General features: G+C 34.8%; 3 protein-coding genes across 3 annotated transcripts; all 3 read left to right on the forward strand.

The window, feature by feature from the left end:
* The first annotated feature begins 1,486 nt into the window (after positions 1 to 1,486).
* Positions 1,487 to 9,726, forward strand: LOC106134966 (lipase member H-A). Its single transcript, XM_060946534.1, has 3 exons — positions 1,487 to 1,716; positions 7,937 to 8,234; positions 9,018 to 9,726. Exons 1-3 carry the CDS (start codon positions 1,611 to 1,613, stop codon positions 9,700 to 9,702), a joined length of 1,089 nt encoding a protein of 362 aa, XP_060802517.1. The 5' UTR covers positions 1,487 to 1,610; the 3' UTR covers positions 9,703 to 9,726.
* Positions 9,727 to 10,399: 673 nt separating this feature from the next.
* On the forward strand, positions 10,400 to 11,764 carry LOC132902257 (lipase member H-like). Its single transcript, XM_060946618.1, has 2 exons — positions 10,400 to 10,587; positions 11,143 to 11,764. The coding sequence occupies exons 1-2, from the start codon at positions 10,443 to 10,445 to the stop codon at positions 11,661 to 11,663; spliced, it is 666 nt and encodes a 221-aa protein (XP_060802601.1). The 5' UTR covers positions 10,400 to 10,442; the 3' UTR covers positions 11,664 to 11,764.
* Positions 11,765 to 12,764: 1,000 nt separating this feature from the next.
* On the forward strand, positions 12,765 to 16,380 carry LOC106134859 (lipase member H). Its single transcript, XM_013335001.2, has 3 exons — positions 12,765 to 13,420; positions 14,727 to 14,890; positions 15,481 to 16,380. The coding sequence occupies exons 1-3, from the start codon at positions 13,263 to 13,265 to the stop codon at positions 15,999 to 16,001; spliced, it is 843 nt and encodes a 280-aa protein (XP_013190455.2). The 5' UTR covers positions 12,765 to 13,262; the 3' UTR covers positions 16,002 to 16,380.
* Positions 16,381 to 16,936: the final 556 nt, after the last annotated feature.

Raw genomic sequence — 16,936 nt, forward strand, 5'->3', positions numbered from 1 at the left:
AAGTATTTGATTTACTTATATGAAAAGAAATACCAAAATATGAAAAAAAATGATTTAATTTAAAATACTTACTGAGTTTTGCTACTCGCTACAATGAATTGGAGTGTATGTAAGTAGATATCATTATTTTGGTCTACAAATGCTGGAATTAAGATTCAAATAGTCCTTGGGTTGGTTTGGTAGCCCATCGCCTACAATAAGAGTCCACCCAATTTAATTAGCCTTTTACGGCCATTAGAAAGATATGGTGATGATAATGGTCTATTTATTCTAAAATGCAGTGAACCACACGGCGTCTGTAACCAGGACATTGGAATGGGTAAATTAGGCAATTACACGAAGCGATTTCCATTTGACGCTTTCCGGAATGGAGAACCTAATCCAGCTTATATCATGATAATACATTCAGATGCCTGAATGTGCAAGTTTCCTCACGATGATTTTCTTCACCGTAAGAGTATCGATTAGTACCTAATATATGATTTAATGTAATTCACTCAAAACAGACTCACTGAATTCCGAGGACGCCGAAAATTGGACCGGGCCTCAAAACACTTCTGTGGAGGGTGAGGGAAGGTGATGAAGAGAGAGTCTTTTATAGGTACTGATTTAACAAATAAATTATCTATTCTTTGGAAGTGGAATGGCCCGATAAACTAAAATTTTCCCTTAGATAGTACTCAAATGTATCTGAATTTGGGACGATAAATTGATGCTGAAAAGAGCATATTACACAATAGCTAGTTTAATACCTGTATTATTTAGAAATACCTAGTATATTGCAAATAAGTGTTGTTTTCTTTTAAGCATTATTTTGATCAGCGTAAGATCAAAATCAATATTTTATTCAGATTCATCCACTTTTTCCACTTCAATAAATTAAATTTAAGTTATGTCTAATAAATTGGTAGGTGTATGTCAAAAATCTACAAGCAAACTACCTAAGCACGTAACTCCCTTACGCCTAGCGTCCCCTTCAAGGAACAGAATAGAACACTCTTCAAAACGAACACAGAATCCATATAGAAATGAAGGAAATGCTCCTCAAAATCGACAGCCTTCCCAAAAGGGTGCTGGTATTTCGCTCAACCAAAAAGAACACTGGTAAAAGAAAATGCACCAGTTGTAGAGACTCCTACTTGTCAGAAGGGTTTTATATTCTTCTTTCATTGTTTAATTCACTCATTTTTTCTTCATGATATTGTGACTACATCAATCTACACGCCACAAGTCACAAGAATTAAAAAATAACACCTAGCCTGGCAGAAGATCTTCCCTTTGGTGGCGGTCGAGTCGAATCATCGCTCTCGCTACAATATTATACAACTCTAAAGACGCCTAAGCGGCCCGGTTTGTAAATGAGATATGATGTTCACTTACATAATTAAACAATTCAACAAGGACAGAACGCCTCGTTAAAAAATTTGTACCTACACTTAAAAGATTATAAAAAACCATTTTGTTACACTGGTTTGTATATTCATAATATTGTCGTTTCGGGGTCGATGGGTGTCGTTAAACGTTTAAAAAATAATAATTCAGATCATTCGTTTCTATAACACAGTGAGAGACAGTTCACTTTTTATTTAGATCTCTTTGGTGTTAAAAAAATGATACAATTTTACTTGTTGGGTGTTACAGTTGTTTTGAGTGGTGTTAATGGTTTTGTAAGTAATAAGACAGTGGAAGGTTACCCCCATGGATTTATCCCTGATTGTAAGTATTTTTAAAGCTTTTTGTGTTTATAAGCCGTGTGGTTTTCAGCACATCAGAATTATATAGGAATAGGCTTATAAACTTAGGATTCCTCTTTTAGGCGATGGGCTAGCAACCTGTCACTATTTGAATCTCGGTTCTATCATTAAGCCAAATAGCTGAACGTGGCCATTCAGTCTTTTCAAGACTGTTGGCTCTGTCTACCCCGCAAGGGATATAGACGTGATCATATGTATGTATGTATGCAGAATTATATAACTGCAATCCTATCTATCATTACATTCATGTTTTTTAATGTAGACAATGTGCATTCGTCCACGATTTAGATTTAAGAGATCTATATTTGTAAATTGACGTCCGATGAAAATGCTACAGTGTTTGTTTCGCCGCTTCTTCTACACATGCGCTTTGGAAGCGGTAGTAGTTATAATTAGATGTAAGTTATGTGACGTCAATAAGTGATACCTTGTATCCAATATTGAAAATAAATCTATTCTATTCTATTCTACTATATTATATTATACTTCGTCACCCCTGACTATGTCTGTTTTAAAAGCTTCCTTGTTTAAAATACACAATTTAACACTTCACTGTTATTTAAATTATTTTCTTACAAAATTTTCTTGACACTGGGTCGTTTTAGGGTTCCGTATCTAAAACGTAAAAACGGGACCTAATTACTAAGCCTCTGCTGCCTGTCTGTCACCAGGCAATGTATCTCCTAAACCGCGATAAAATTTTCACAAATTATGTAAATATTTCTGTTGGTTGCCGCTATAACACTAGAAAAATGGAAAATATTACGAGGAGTCTCCATATAATGTACATACAATGAAAGTTTTGTTTACTTATTTATTGCTCAATATTAAGATCGGTAAAAGGAAGACGCTTAAGTTTTTTACAATATATTATTAGTTATGTAATACCTTAAAAATAAAAAATTAAATAATAAAAAGTAATTGTTGAAGAATCTTCCATACAATAGACGCATTTTTTATAGATAATGATAATGATACGGAACCCTTCGTGTTTGAGTCCAACTTGCACTTGGCCGACTTTAATTAATTTTACGCAGCGAGTTTGTGAACCAATTTTTATTCTTGTCGTCATTACCGTTTTCTACGTTTTAAGAACAAAAAATACTAATTCTGAGCACTATATATACTCGTATGACACTGGAAGAGACAGTTTAATAAACAAACACAACAAAAATCTATCCCAATTTACATACATACATATAATTACGTATATCCCTTGCGGGATAGACAGAGCCAACAGTCTTGAAAATACTGAAAGGCCACGTTCAGATGTATGGCCTAATGATGGTATTGAATTGCAAATAGCCCATCGTCTAAAAGAAGAATCCCAAGAGGATGAGCCCTTAATCTCCGTTTACAACATTCTACTCAGAAACGGAGTGGTCCTATTCTAAAGTGGCGGGAACCACACGACACTCAAGACAAGGTGACCTCAGTTAAGGTAGCACAAGTGTTGTAGTTAAAAAAAGAACTTAATTTTTTAACATACCTGATTTTTTTAATTTTGTATCTGTTCTCATTTTTTCTGGGCAAACTTACCTATATCAAAAATTGTGATGATGGATTTCCAAAGTTGGTCAAATCTTATTCCCTCCGAAACTTATCACATCATATTTTTGACAGCATCCACACCACAGGTTTTTCACACTCATAGTTTAGACAAAGCCGACAATCGAAGGTCACTTTAGTGATGGAATGGAGTTTCATACATACATATATATCACGTCACGGTGACGTCTATATCCTTTGCGGGGTAGACAGAGCCAACAGTCTTGAAAAGAATGGCCACGTTTAGCTATTTGGCTTAATGATAGAATTGAGATTCAAATAAAGACAGGTGCTAGCCCATCGCCTAAAAATAATCCCATGTTTGTAAGCCTATCCCTTAGTCGCCTTTTACGACATCCAAATGATTAAATGACTGAGATAAAGATAATTAAATTTGCATTTCAAACGTTCGTCTTACCTCATAAGGAAGTACAATATTATTTTGATCCCTGAAGTGTTTCATATTTATTATTAACACTTATAATTACTTTGTAGTGACGTACCTCACTTATTTAATACATCGTTAAACGTACGTAAACAATTAGAGGGTGAAGGTTTTGTTTTCAATTACAACGTTACATACATACATACATATGGTCACGTCTTTATCCCTTGCGGGGTAGACAGAGCCAACAGTCTTGAAAAGACTGAACGGCCACGTTCAGCTATTTGGCTTAATGATAGAATTGAAATTCAAATAGTGACAGGTTGCTGGCCCATCGCCTAAAAAAGAATTTCAAGTTTATAAGCCTATTCCTTAGTCGCGTTTTACGACATCCATGGCAAAGAGATGGAGTGGTCCTATTCTTTTTTGTAATGGTGCCGGGGACCACACGGCACTACAACGTTATGATGTTTAAATAGTTGTGTGTTATCTTTCCATCATGTCTCCTATCTCGGATTTGCTGGAAAAGAGAAGAGAGAGAAAGCAAAACCTATATAATTATGTTTCTTGTGTTTATCATTCTCGATGATTTCTGTGTATATAAATGAATGATTTTTCTTAAGTAGTTACTGTAGATATCCTTGCTTATGTCTGTTATAATCTCATCCTGAGAAGTCTAATCTTAGAATTACTAAGAGAACTAAGTTAAGACACTCAAGCCCATTACCACTTCTAGGGTACTAGATAAATGACATAACGTTTATACATATATATATATATAAACGTTTTTTCGTTATGGATGAAAAGGCAAAGCTTCAAAAAGGATTCATTACCTCTTTTCATCTTTATCGTCACTTACCATCAGGTGAGATGGAAGATGAATGCCTAATCCAATATTGAATAAAAAAATAAATCTCAAGTAAAAAATAAAAAATAAATAAATGACATATAGCGAGCATTTTCTTGTCTCTTAATCGATAGAAAATGTTTACAAACAAAGCGGAGTTCGATCACCTGATCGAGATATTTACAAAATTCGATGACATTTCAATAATTAGTAGAAGGCGATTAAAATAGTTAACGATATAATAGAACTCTCTTAAAAAACTCATAAAGATAATAAGTAAGACAATAAAATGATTTTTTCAAGGTTCCATAAAATTTTGAGGAAATAAAGGTTTACGCACTTTACACACACACTAATGAAAATTTCCGTTCTGTCTGAAAATAAAATTCACTAACCAAAAAGACAATTTTTTTTACATAAGGTACCTACATACTTTGATGTCATAGTTAAATATCCGTGTTTATTTTTAACTCACTCGTGTAAGGGTCTATGACCCTTTATAATTATAAAGATTTTCCTAATGACGTCAGGGCAAGATACTAAAGGTTGGTAGGTATACACATTCATTCATTCATTTATATAATCACGACCATATCCCTTGCGGGGTGGACAGAGCCAGCAGTTTTGTAAAACCGAAAGGCCAGAATAGAATAGAATAGATTTATTTTCCAAATTGGATACTAGGTATCACTTATTGACGTCACATAACATAAATCTAATTACAGCTACTACCGCTTTCAAAGCGCATGTGTAGGAGAAGCGGCGGAACAAACTACACTGCAGCATTTTCATCGGACGTCAATTTACAAATATAGATCTCTTAAATTTAAATCGTAGACATTCGTCTACATTAAAAAACATGAATAAATGTAGAACTAATTATGTCAATACGAATAAGTATTTCGCCACGTTCAGCTGTTAGACTTAATGACAGAATTGAGATTCAAACTATTTAAATTCAATCCTTAAGCCTTATATACAGTTAGCCTCTTTCCCGGAGGGGCAGGCAGAGTATACATCTTTCTCCACTTGTCAAAATCCATATGTACTTGTGTGTGACTGCAAGGTCGACGGTTCCGGGTATTCTTGACCTGACCTTTAGCCAGGGTGCCTCCGTCTTCGCAAATACGACGTCTATAAAATAAATACTAATATATTCATACTTAGTAATGTAATTGTTACATTCAACCAGGATTATAGGTACAGACAGCAGACTATTAGCTACAAAAAAAAAATCATAGTTCTTTGAACCTTGATCTCAAGAAGACATTTCAATGAGAAATCCCAAAGTTTTCAAAACATATGTAGGTACCGTGTTAACAACGTACTTTACAGTGTGGCTAATGAAAAAACCTGATAGTACAAATTGGAAAAGGTAATTCCCGGTTTTGGTTCATTTTCTTTACTTCGCCATGGGATTTGAGCTACAATGACCGAGGTGCAGCTGGGAACATGTGATAATTAGAGTAACATTCAAATTATCTTATACAAGCAAACAGACAAACAAACTCTTCAGCTTTATAATATTAATAAAGATAACATCTGGCGTGCGGTTCCCGGCATTAATGTAAAAAATAATAGGACCACTCCATCTCTTTTCTCTCCATGGATGTCTTAAAAGGCGACTAAGGGACGGGCTTATAAACTTGATATTCTTCTTATAGGCGATAAGCTAGATGTCACTATTTGAATCTCAATTCTATCAGTATGCCTAACAGTTGAACGTGGCCTGTCAGTCTTGCAAGACCGCTGGCTTTGTCTACCCCGCTAGGGATTTAGACGTGATAATTAGGATTGATAGATGGATGGAGAATTAGCATATTGCTGCACAACATTTTATTTAATACGTGGAAAATATTTTTACATACCTTCAAGAAATCTAGGTATAATATTATTCAGATTTCCTTATTGTCAAATTAGTAACAATACTACATCAACACCATGCTTTGGAAAATTGATTATTTTTAATGTATAAATTTCCACGTGCCATTATCATTCATTCAACTATTAAATAATAAAAAGCAATTTTTGTTCGGTCACAAATCGACTTGAGGCAAAATAAAAACAAAATTCATAATTTTTATTGTGCCATGTGGTTCCCGGCACCAATAGAAGAAAGAGTAGGACCATTCCATCTTTGTCCCATAGATGTTGTAAAAGGCAACTAAGGTATAGGCTTAAATACTGGAATTTCAACCTGTATTTTAAGATTATTTTATAGGTATTCTTAATAAAAGAGGACACTGATTGACTGACTAATTGACATCGCTTTCCCCTAACCGCTGTGTCTAGAGAATTAAAATTTATCATGTCAGTTCCTTCGATGATGTACGGGTACATCTGCATCATCACGAATTTTTATTCGGGCACCTTAACCGCTCGACCAGCAAAGCTCTGCGCCTGCGCAATAACGCAACAAAAAAATTACATTCACGCGAATAAAAACATAAGCAGAAGTACACCAATGCCAATATAATCATTATTATGTTATGCATTATTATGTAATCATTATTTACTGCGAATTCGCTTCTTGATTGCACTATCATAGATATAAATAATAAATAAATATGCAAAACATTGTTTACAAGTAAACACCTACCTAATTCTTGCAAATTCCTATGAACACTCTCTGCAAATACATTTGTCATTAACAATAATAATGAACATGATATCATAATATGACATGTGCGAATTGATGTAGACATTTTACAACAAGAACAAAATCTTTTTATATTTATACCTCCTCCCAAAAAATCCTGAATTTTAACCTAATAGTCCTGTAGACAGACAAAAATATCCTTCACTTAACTCCACTGACAAGAGTTAGTTTGTTAGGCTTAGCTCTGCACGGGAAGCGAAGCAGCGGGTAAACGTTATGTCTTTTCATCGCTACGAGCATGGAAGCTTTTTATCCCTTGCGGGGTAGACAGAGCCAACAGTCTTGAAATGACTTAGGTTACGGCCTCAGCTGTTTAGCTTAATGATAGAATTGAGATTAGAATAGTGAAAGATTGCTAGCCCATCGTCTCAAAGAAGAATTACAAGTAAATAAGTCTATCCCTTAGTCGCTTTTTACGTTATCAATGGTAATATGATGGAGTATGAGTGAGTCCTATTCTTTTTTCTATTAGTACCGGGAGCCACACGGCATTATTTATGTACCTGCTATAATATTATATTAATTACTTATTAAACTTTAAACTTGGGATTCTTTTTTAGGCGATGGGCTAGCAACCTGTCTCTAGTTGAATCTCAATTCTATCGTTAAGCCAAATAGCTGTACGTGGCCATTCAGTCGTTTCAAGACTGTTGGCTCTGTCTACCCCGAAAGGGATATAGACGTGACCATATGTGTATGTATGTACTTACTTATCTATAATTATTTGTGTTCTATTATTTCAGGTCCCGGATCGATGAAACCAGCTATAATATCAAAACAGAACCTTAAATTCATTGAAATATATATATCCGGAGTAAAAGTTCCTATCGGCAAAAGGAACAAATACACATACGATACAATGGCTGACATGGCGAACGACCCCACAATGGATTACAGTAAACGAACCCTCTTTTACGTGGGGGGTTACATGGACACTATAAACTACCCTCTAGGGAAGACAATAGAGATATATTATAAGAAAAGAGGTTATAACGTATGGATTCTGGACTCTTTACGATTCATGGTGTTGGAATATCCTGTGTAAGTATTGTTATTGTTTTTTTTTATTTGTTTTTTATTTTGTTTTTTTTTGATAAGGATTTTTTTTTCCCTCCTGGAAATGAGCCTTTGAAGATCAAGCCATGTCATCCAACTCCCGTAGCATGGCACGCGCGACGCCGTTTTTATCGCGCGAAAAACTATCACTGTTTCCTGTCTTTATGTCGTGAAACGGGATAGCGATAGTATACAACGCGCGATAAAAAATTATTATATATTATACAAAAAACAGGTTATTATTATTAAAAAAAAAGAAGTGAAAAAGAACTCCAGAAAAAGTTATAAGTAATTGACATTACAATGAAGTGTATTTCAAGGTGTGAGTACGAAAGGAAACCAACGTTTCCTAATTGTCTTACAAATGAATGCACCTTTGCACTCGCATGTTCATTATACGCACGTGCATAAAGCACTTATTTTATTTTTTAAGTTGCTAAAGAATATTAACCTTTTAATAGAGTATATATTTCCGGTACTTAATGCAAACAGCATTCAGAAAAATAGGTGACCAAAAACGGGTTAACAATTTGAATAATAGGGTATTTCTAACATTAACACTTAACATAATACGAGTATTAGGATATCTTTAGGGACAATTAATGTACATAATGTTTTGTTCGAAGATTATTCGAATTAACCTGATCAACTATAAGCTGCATGTATTAACACTTTCAGTTTGAGAATTAACAGCTTTGAAAATTTTTACTTATCCTCAATCTCTACATAATAATGAAACAATTACAATAACTTTAACAACCATTTCAGGGCCGTGAGATTCATGCGAACCCTTGCAAGACATGTTGCTGAAATGATAGTGGCAGTAACTCAAGCCAATGTTGGATTTGACCCAAAGAAATTTGACCTAACTGGCTTCAGTCTCGGAGCCCAAACTATGAGCTACATCGCCAAATTCTACAGAGATATGACTGGCGTCAAATTCAGTCGAGTCACAGCTTTGGACCCTTCAGGACTCTGCTTCAGAAATAGAGGACCTGATGAGAGGGTAGATATAGAAGATGCTGATCGCGTCGATACTATCATGACTAATATTGATAATTGGGGATCACCAGCTCCTGTAGGACATGTTAATTTTTATATCAACGGCGGCGAGAAGCAACCAGGACAAGTACAGTGGACTAAATGCGATGTCGGTTGCTGTCATTTCAGAGCATATTTCTTAAATATAGCAGCGTTGGAAAATGATGATAAATTCATTGGTGTTAAATGCAATAGCGTGCAAGAAGCAAGAGAGAACAGATGCTATGACAACCAACCATTGGAAACTAATGTTATTGGATTTAATACAAATTTTAGTAAACCTGGCATTTACTATGTGCCGACAACTAATATGTTTCCGTATTATCTTGGCAAAAAAGGATTGAAGAAAGGAAATGATGCTTTCTCTGTATTTTTAAGAGAAGCGAATAAAGATGATGTTTTATACTTATAATAATTATAAATAATAGAGAACTGATTAAAACGTTAAGCGTTTTATTTGAAAAAATTTAAATTGTTGTGAATTTACTAATTGATTTTATTTTTGGTTTACAACTTTAGTCGTGGTCACAAATGGATCCTAGCTCCTTTTACTTCTAGTATTGACTCTACGTAGTCTTGTACTTATGATAAATCATGTTGAATTTCCTTAAAAGAAACCCTGTCTTGATTTATAAAACCGCTAACTTATTTTACATTTTAAAACAGATTCGACTTGGATCTCTGAAATTATCAACTGAGAATAAGTAAATGTAGCGTAGTTATTACTACCTCATAGTGGATTTAACGGTATATTAAAAGGAAGGAAGGGTCAGGTCAAGATTCCGAAACCGAACTTCCATGAAGAGAGTATGAATGTGGATGAAGCGAAAGAAGTATGCAGAGATCTTGACAAGTTGAAAGATAGTAGTCAAGATGGTAGTCTCCGCCTACCCCTCCAGGAAAAAGACGTGATTTTATGTATTTATGTATGTATTAAAACGAAAAAATGACTGGCCATATACATATACATTCGAGTATATTTCAGAATATTTCAGGTTTTTTAAAATGTTGTTTACAACTAATTAATTTAATCTCCTAGTCGAAAACATATTCCATATGAAAGAATACCCAAATTATTTGAAGAAGGTCTAATGTATTTCATGTTTTTATTATTAATCATTCATTCATTCATTCAGAGCGACTCGTGCAATAATGGCGGTTGGCAAACATGTTGGTGAGATGCTCGCCCATCTCACGGCTACATCCAAGTTCGATCCTAAGAAACTTGATGTTGTCGGCTTGAGTCTAGGAGGTCAGACCATGAGTTTCATAGCCAAGAGTTTTACTCAGTTAACAGGTATGTTTCTATTTGTTACATTTAGTGTGGGTTTCAGCATATCACTCTACTAAGAAGCTATCGTTAAGCGAAATGTGGGTTGCTGTTATCGTTATCGCTTACGTTAAATTTACGTGACCATTTGCACTTAGTTTTGCAATGTGAAAGGGAATAAATGTGGCTTGTAATTATTACTACATAGTATAAAACAATGTCGCTATTTTAGTCTGTTTGACTGTATGCTTAAATCTTTAAAATTACGCAACGGATTTTGATGCGGTTTTTTGTAACAGGTAGAGTGATTCAAAAGGAAGGTTTTTATGTATAATTTTTTCCGAATTTAGCACCCGTGCGTACCGGGGCGGGTCGCTAGTTAGTAATATGATTTGCTGCATGTTATATTTTGATGCACGCGAATTTCCTTACCCTCACTTTATAATCAAGAAAGTTTCCAGAGCGGCACAATTTCCCATGACATAATCTCCGAATATAAAATGACAGAATTACATGTTTAGGTACACTGGAAATGGACTACTTTAGCGGGGTACGCATTTAAAACAATCTATTAATTTCCAGGTCAAAAAATCTCAAGACTAACAGCACTAGATCCAGCTGGCCCATGCTTCCGAAACCGTGGTCCTGAAGGTAGACTGGACGAGAGCGATGCTGATTTTGTGGACGTTATCGCTACTAACATTGATGGGTATGGTATGGCTGCGCCGGTAGGTCATGTGAATTTTTATGTCAATGGAGGAGAAATCCAACCTGGTGATATCTATTGGATTTTATGTAACACCCTGTGCAGTCATGCTCGAGTTTATTTTCTATGGTTGGCAGCCCTTGAAAATCCAAATTCGTTTATTGCTATGAAATGTGACTCCGTACAAGACGCAAGAGACAGAAAATGTTATGATAGAAGGCCTATGGTCACAAATGTACTGGGACTAAATGTAAATAGAAACGAAACTGGTATATTTTATTTAGCTACGACCAATGTTTTTCCGTATCATATGGGGACAAGAGGGTTGAAGAAGAAGAATGACTTTTTTGCAAAACATTTGGCAGATATTAATGTGAATGATATACTTAAATTGTAAAATGTAGTAAATTAAGTAACAAATGTAAGAAAGAAGTATGCAGAGATCGTGGCAAGTGGAAAGAGGTAGTCTCTGCCTACCCCTCCGGGAAAGAGGCGTGATTTTATGTATGTATGTATGTAAGTAACAAATACATTGGCAAAATTTAGGCTTATGCTATATTGTATATGAAAAGATTGTATTATATGAAATGATGTTTAAATTGAAATAATTGGATTCATTATTATTCAAAGGATTTCGACGACGTGAATACATTCCTTTCTTATATGTTGCAATTTATTGTTAATTAGTAAAATCATTAATATTATAACCAAAATTACTAGTAGGTATTTAATGCAATGAGACCAAAATTTAGACTAAATAAATATTGTTTAATTTTATGGATATAGATTTAGGGATTGTATTTTGTCAGATTATTTATCTGTGAAATGAAATCAAATGCGTAACTCTTTATTGTTTCTATTAATAACCTGGTTTTGACCATTCCAACTAGACTTAATCTAAATGGTGTTGAAAGATCTATTAATTATTTTGTTCATTACGACTAAGAAATTAAAGCTTTCATAATTTTTAAATAGTTGTGTGCGTGAATTTGTAAAATATTTTTCAGTAAACATGTGTTTTTATGTTAAACTTTAAAAATTCAAAAATATGAATATAAATAAACGTCAATTATAGTTGACTGTATGGCTACGTTCATCATGTTGGCTTGGTCGCGCAATGATCTTCTCTAGTAGGTATATTGTTTAATTATTTTACAACTTAACAAACTAGAAGTTTAGCGCGTATTTGTCGGTTTTGATGTATTTATTTATAAGATATAAACGTTAACTTTATTCTGACACATTGTTTCGTTGACAGCGCTATCAACAGGATTACTGGCGGCAAAAAGTAAACTAAGAAATACCTAATTATGATTGTTGTGTTATTTCTTGTATTTCTTATAAGTTTGAGTGGAAGTGTAAATGCTGTTTATAGCAATAAATCTATTGAAGGATATCGTGCGTCATTTTTATGGGATTGTAAGTATTTGTATAAAAAAATAATTTTGCCTAATTTTTGCTTTACTTTTAAAATAAATTAAATGCTAATCCCCGATTTATTTTCATTTAAGTTTATGTTAATATTTTAGCTGGAACTCTCGACGTGAAAGCTCGGGATCTGTTAGTAAAAATTAAATAATTTCGACTGACATAAAATATTATAAATATAATATTTTTTTCATAAATATTATTTCTGATAAAGAGCTCTGTTGTTGTTAAAAGTGATACCAACATTATTTTTTTATAAGAATAGTAAATCTTATTAAGATTAACATAAGATTAATAAAAAAAATTAAGTAGGTATTTGTAATTTCATTATAATCATTATAAACATTTGTTAGAAAAAAATATATAAATTCACCTTAACACCGATTAGATCTAGATTCACATAATAATTATTTCAGGTCCGGGATCCACGAAGCCTGCTATAATTGAAGAGAAGAATTTAAGACGTGTCAAAATACATGTATCTGGTGCTAAAACACCACTTCTAACCATAGGCAGAAATAGGAAAGGTTATGACTATCTTACTATCGAAGATTTGGCTAACGACCCGATGATGGATTGGGACAAACCTACGCTTTTCTATATGCCAGGCTGGATGGACAATATAAGAATGCCTATGGGATCCATAATGGAGAGAATATATATGTCGAAAGGCTACAATTTTTGGATGCTCAATGACATCGTATTTGTAATGAGAGCCTTTCCAAGGTAATTACTTCATGAAACAAGTTATATTAGATATGTTTTGCGTTGTGCGTTTTAGCGTCAATTACTCTTTTACTTGACTATTAATTAACACGTCACAGTCACATATAAGCCCTTGCGGGGTAGACAGTGCCAACAGTAAAATCTGAAAGGCCACTTTCAGGTGTATGTGTTCATGGTGAAATTGAGATTCAAATAGTGACGGGATGCTAGCCCATCGCCTAAAAGAAGAATTCCAAGTTTAAAAGCCTACCCCTTAGTCGCCTTTTATGACATCCATGGGAGAGAGATAGGGTGGTCCTATTCTTTTTTCTGTTGGTGCCGGGAACCACACGGCGCCATCTTAATTAGTAGATATATCGTAAATAATTAGTTATTTGATGAAAATATAATTTATTTACAACTTTGATGGTTAATATTAAGTACTAAGTACGAACAAAAGCGATCAAGAACTAAGGTAATTGAGAACATTTTAATAAGATTTAAAAGAATTTAAATACAGTTGTCTTAGTCTTGTTCATTGTAATATACATGCTACTAGTTATAAAATACTAGTTTAGACACAAAATGTTAATTCAAAAATTATATTCAAGTTAAACATTTAACTTGAAAGTAACTAAGCCCGTAGACTCGTCCTGGTATTGAGTCATAATGTACCAAAAGTAAAAAAGGTGACCCCTCCATATTATCGCCTTTGGATGTGGTAAGAGGAATCTATGTACTATACCAGTTTTTAAAATTGAGTAATCCAAAACACATTTGAGAAAATCGCATTCAAGTTGGAGCAATAGTTTTTGCGTGATGCGATTATAAACATACAGATAGACAAAAAATCCTAAAAATTCCATTTAGCGACTTCTGCTGGTCTTATGGCAGATTCCTCGTATCGAATTTTTGACAATATTCCTAATATTACCTGCTGCAACTTCGGTCGCGTGAATTTAGCGCCATTTAAAAAAGGCGATAAATTTCAATTTAACGCCATCTAACAAAAAGCAATGAAATTAGCACCTTCCTTCCATTCCACCTTCAAAAAGCATCGGATTTCCCATGGATGTCGTAAAAGCCGACTAAGGGGTATGCTTATAAACTTGGGATTCTTCTTTTAGGCGATGGGCTAGCAACCTGTCACTATTTGAATCTCAATCCTATCTTAAAGCCAAATAGCTGAGCGTGGCCTATCAGTCTTTACAAGACTGTAGGCTCTGTCTACCCCGCAAGGGATATATACGTGATTATATGTATGTAACTCATTTCCGCATTTATAATGTTAGTAGCGATGGATGGATGAAATATAAAGGTTTTTCAGAGCTGCTCGTGCCGTAAAAGCTGTTGGTTTCCATGTGGGTGAGATGTTGGCAAACTTGACGGCTATTCAGCCCAAATTTGACCCCAAAAAGTTGGAGTTCTTGGGTCTCAGTCTCGGCGGGCAGACTATGAGCTTCATTGCAAAAAGATATTATGAATTAACAGGTAAAATCCAAGTCTTGTTTTCATACGTAACATTACAATGTGTTTGAACAAGATGGAATCTAAAAAAGATATGTCTTAATTCTGCGATTTGTAAATTGTTTGTTTGTAAGATGTGTTTTATTTTCGTTCTGCCAGATGGCACTTTGATCATTAAACTTTTCCAATGAATTCCAATGTTTACTACATCGACAAGTTATGTAATCCCACCTCCACGTGTTTCAATTAGTAGTAATTCCAACCGTTCACGGTGAGGAAAAACATTGTGAGAAAACATTCAGGCAACTGGATATGTAATCATGGATCCAATACGGGTTAGGTTTACCTGCAAAGGTTGCGGATATCAGATGGGAGTCGCTTCGTGTAAAAATCTGACTCACCCAATCCAGGGTCCATGATCAAAGGCTAACGGTGACCAAGGCATAGGTTTATAAACTTGGGATTTTTCTTTTAGACGATAGGCTAGTCACTATTTGAATCTCAATTTTATCATTAAGCCGGCTGGCCTGTCAGTCTTTTTTAGAATGTTGACTCTGTCTATTCAGCGAGGGATATAGACGCGATTATATGCACGTTTTATTTCTAACTTACAGGCATTAAAGTATCAAGGCTAACAGGTTTGGACGCTACTGGCCTCTGCTTCCGAAGTCTAGGACCGGAGGATCGAGTTGATGCAAGCGATGCAGATTTTGTTGACCTGGTCATGACCAATATAGATGGCATAGGCATGGCAGCTCCCGTAGGACACGCTAACTTTTACGTCAACGGTGGAGAGACACAACCGGGAGATTTCTACTGGATGAACTGCGGTTCAGTTTGCAGCCATATCAGAGGTTACACAATTTGGGTAGCAGCTTTATTATACCAAAATTCATTAATAGCAATAAAATGTGATTCAGTACAGGAAGCTAGAAATAAAGACTGTTATGATAGGGTGCCTGTAGAAACTAATCTTTTAGGTCTTAATGTTGATAGGAACAAACCGGGTATATATTATTTATCAACATCGAATAGGTTTCCTTACTTCTTGGGAGAAGCTGGTACGAGGAGAGAAAACGATTTTGTTATGAGCCAACTCAAAGCTATAAATGAAATGAATGAATTGAGATTATAACATGTTATTTAGTTTCATTTTTTTTGTCCTGGTGGTGTCCACTCATTGAGGAAGATCCCGGTACTTGCCTGTGACCAAGGTCCTGGAGTGGGTATGGGTAGGTCAGGTTTCTCACACTAAGCGTTTTCCATCTGACCTCCGAAACTTTGCAAGTTAACTAATGGAATATGATCGTGGAAAGATTCGAATCTATGCACCTTGTAACGGATTAATCCTCCAATGTTACAATAATGGTCAATAAAGGTTCAACACTGACAATATGATCTGGATTTGATAATAATATTATTGAGTTTAAGACATTTCTATCATAATGCAAAGTGTTGTTCACTTTATATAGGGATTTGTTTAAGCGATAGTCAACTTTAATAAGTTTTGATAGCTGAGAAGTCAATTTTTATCAACAAAAAGTAATTACTAGAAAAAATATGGCAGAAACTTGTAAGTATTGGAATTTAAGATTTAGGCTACTTCTCAATCAAACGGGATCCGATTCATTCCCAAAAGACACTTCTTAATAACTTCTTTCAGTCGTACGCCCTGAGGGAGTGATCGCGTTCATGGTTCATCCGTGAGATTGGTTGCAGCTTTTGCGATTCTTCTCCGTTCCTCTTTGTTCAAAGCACTACATATACCTATACTCCTTTTTGTGGAGGATATTCCGCGAGGACGTTGACCTTCCATTCTTCCTTGTACCATCAAACGTTCCAAAGAGAAAGCTCTTTGGATATACATTACGGGTAATATCGTGTGGTTTCCGGCACGAATACAAAAAGAATAGGACACTTTTAAACTTGTGATTTCTCCTTTTATGCGACGGGCTAGCAACCTCTAAATATTAATCTCAATTCTATCATTAAACCAAACAGATGAGCGTGGCCTATCAGTCTTTTCAAGACTGTTGGCTTTGTCATGTATATATGTACAATATGTCCACG

Source organism: Amyelois transitella, chromosome 11, assembly GCF_032362555.1.
Source record: "Amyelois transitella isolate CPQ chromosome 11, ilAmyTran1.1, whole genome shotgun sequence".
Classification (NCBI taxonomy): Eukaryota; Metazoa; Arthropoda; class Insecta; order Lepidoptera; family Pyralidae; genus Amyelois; species Amyelois transitella.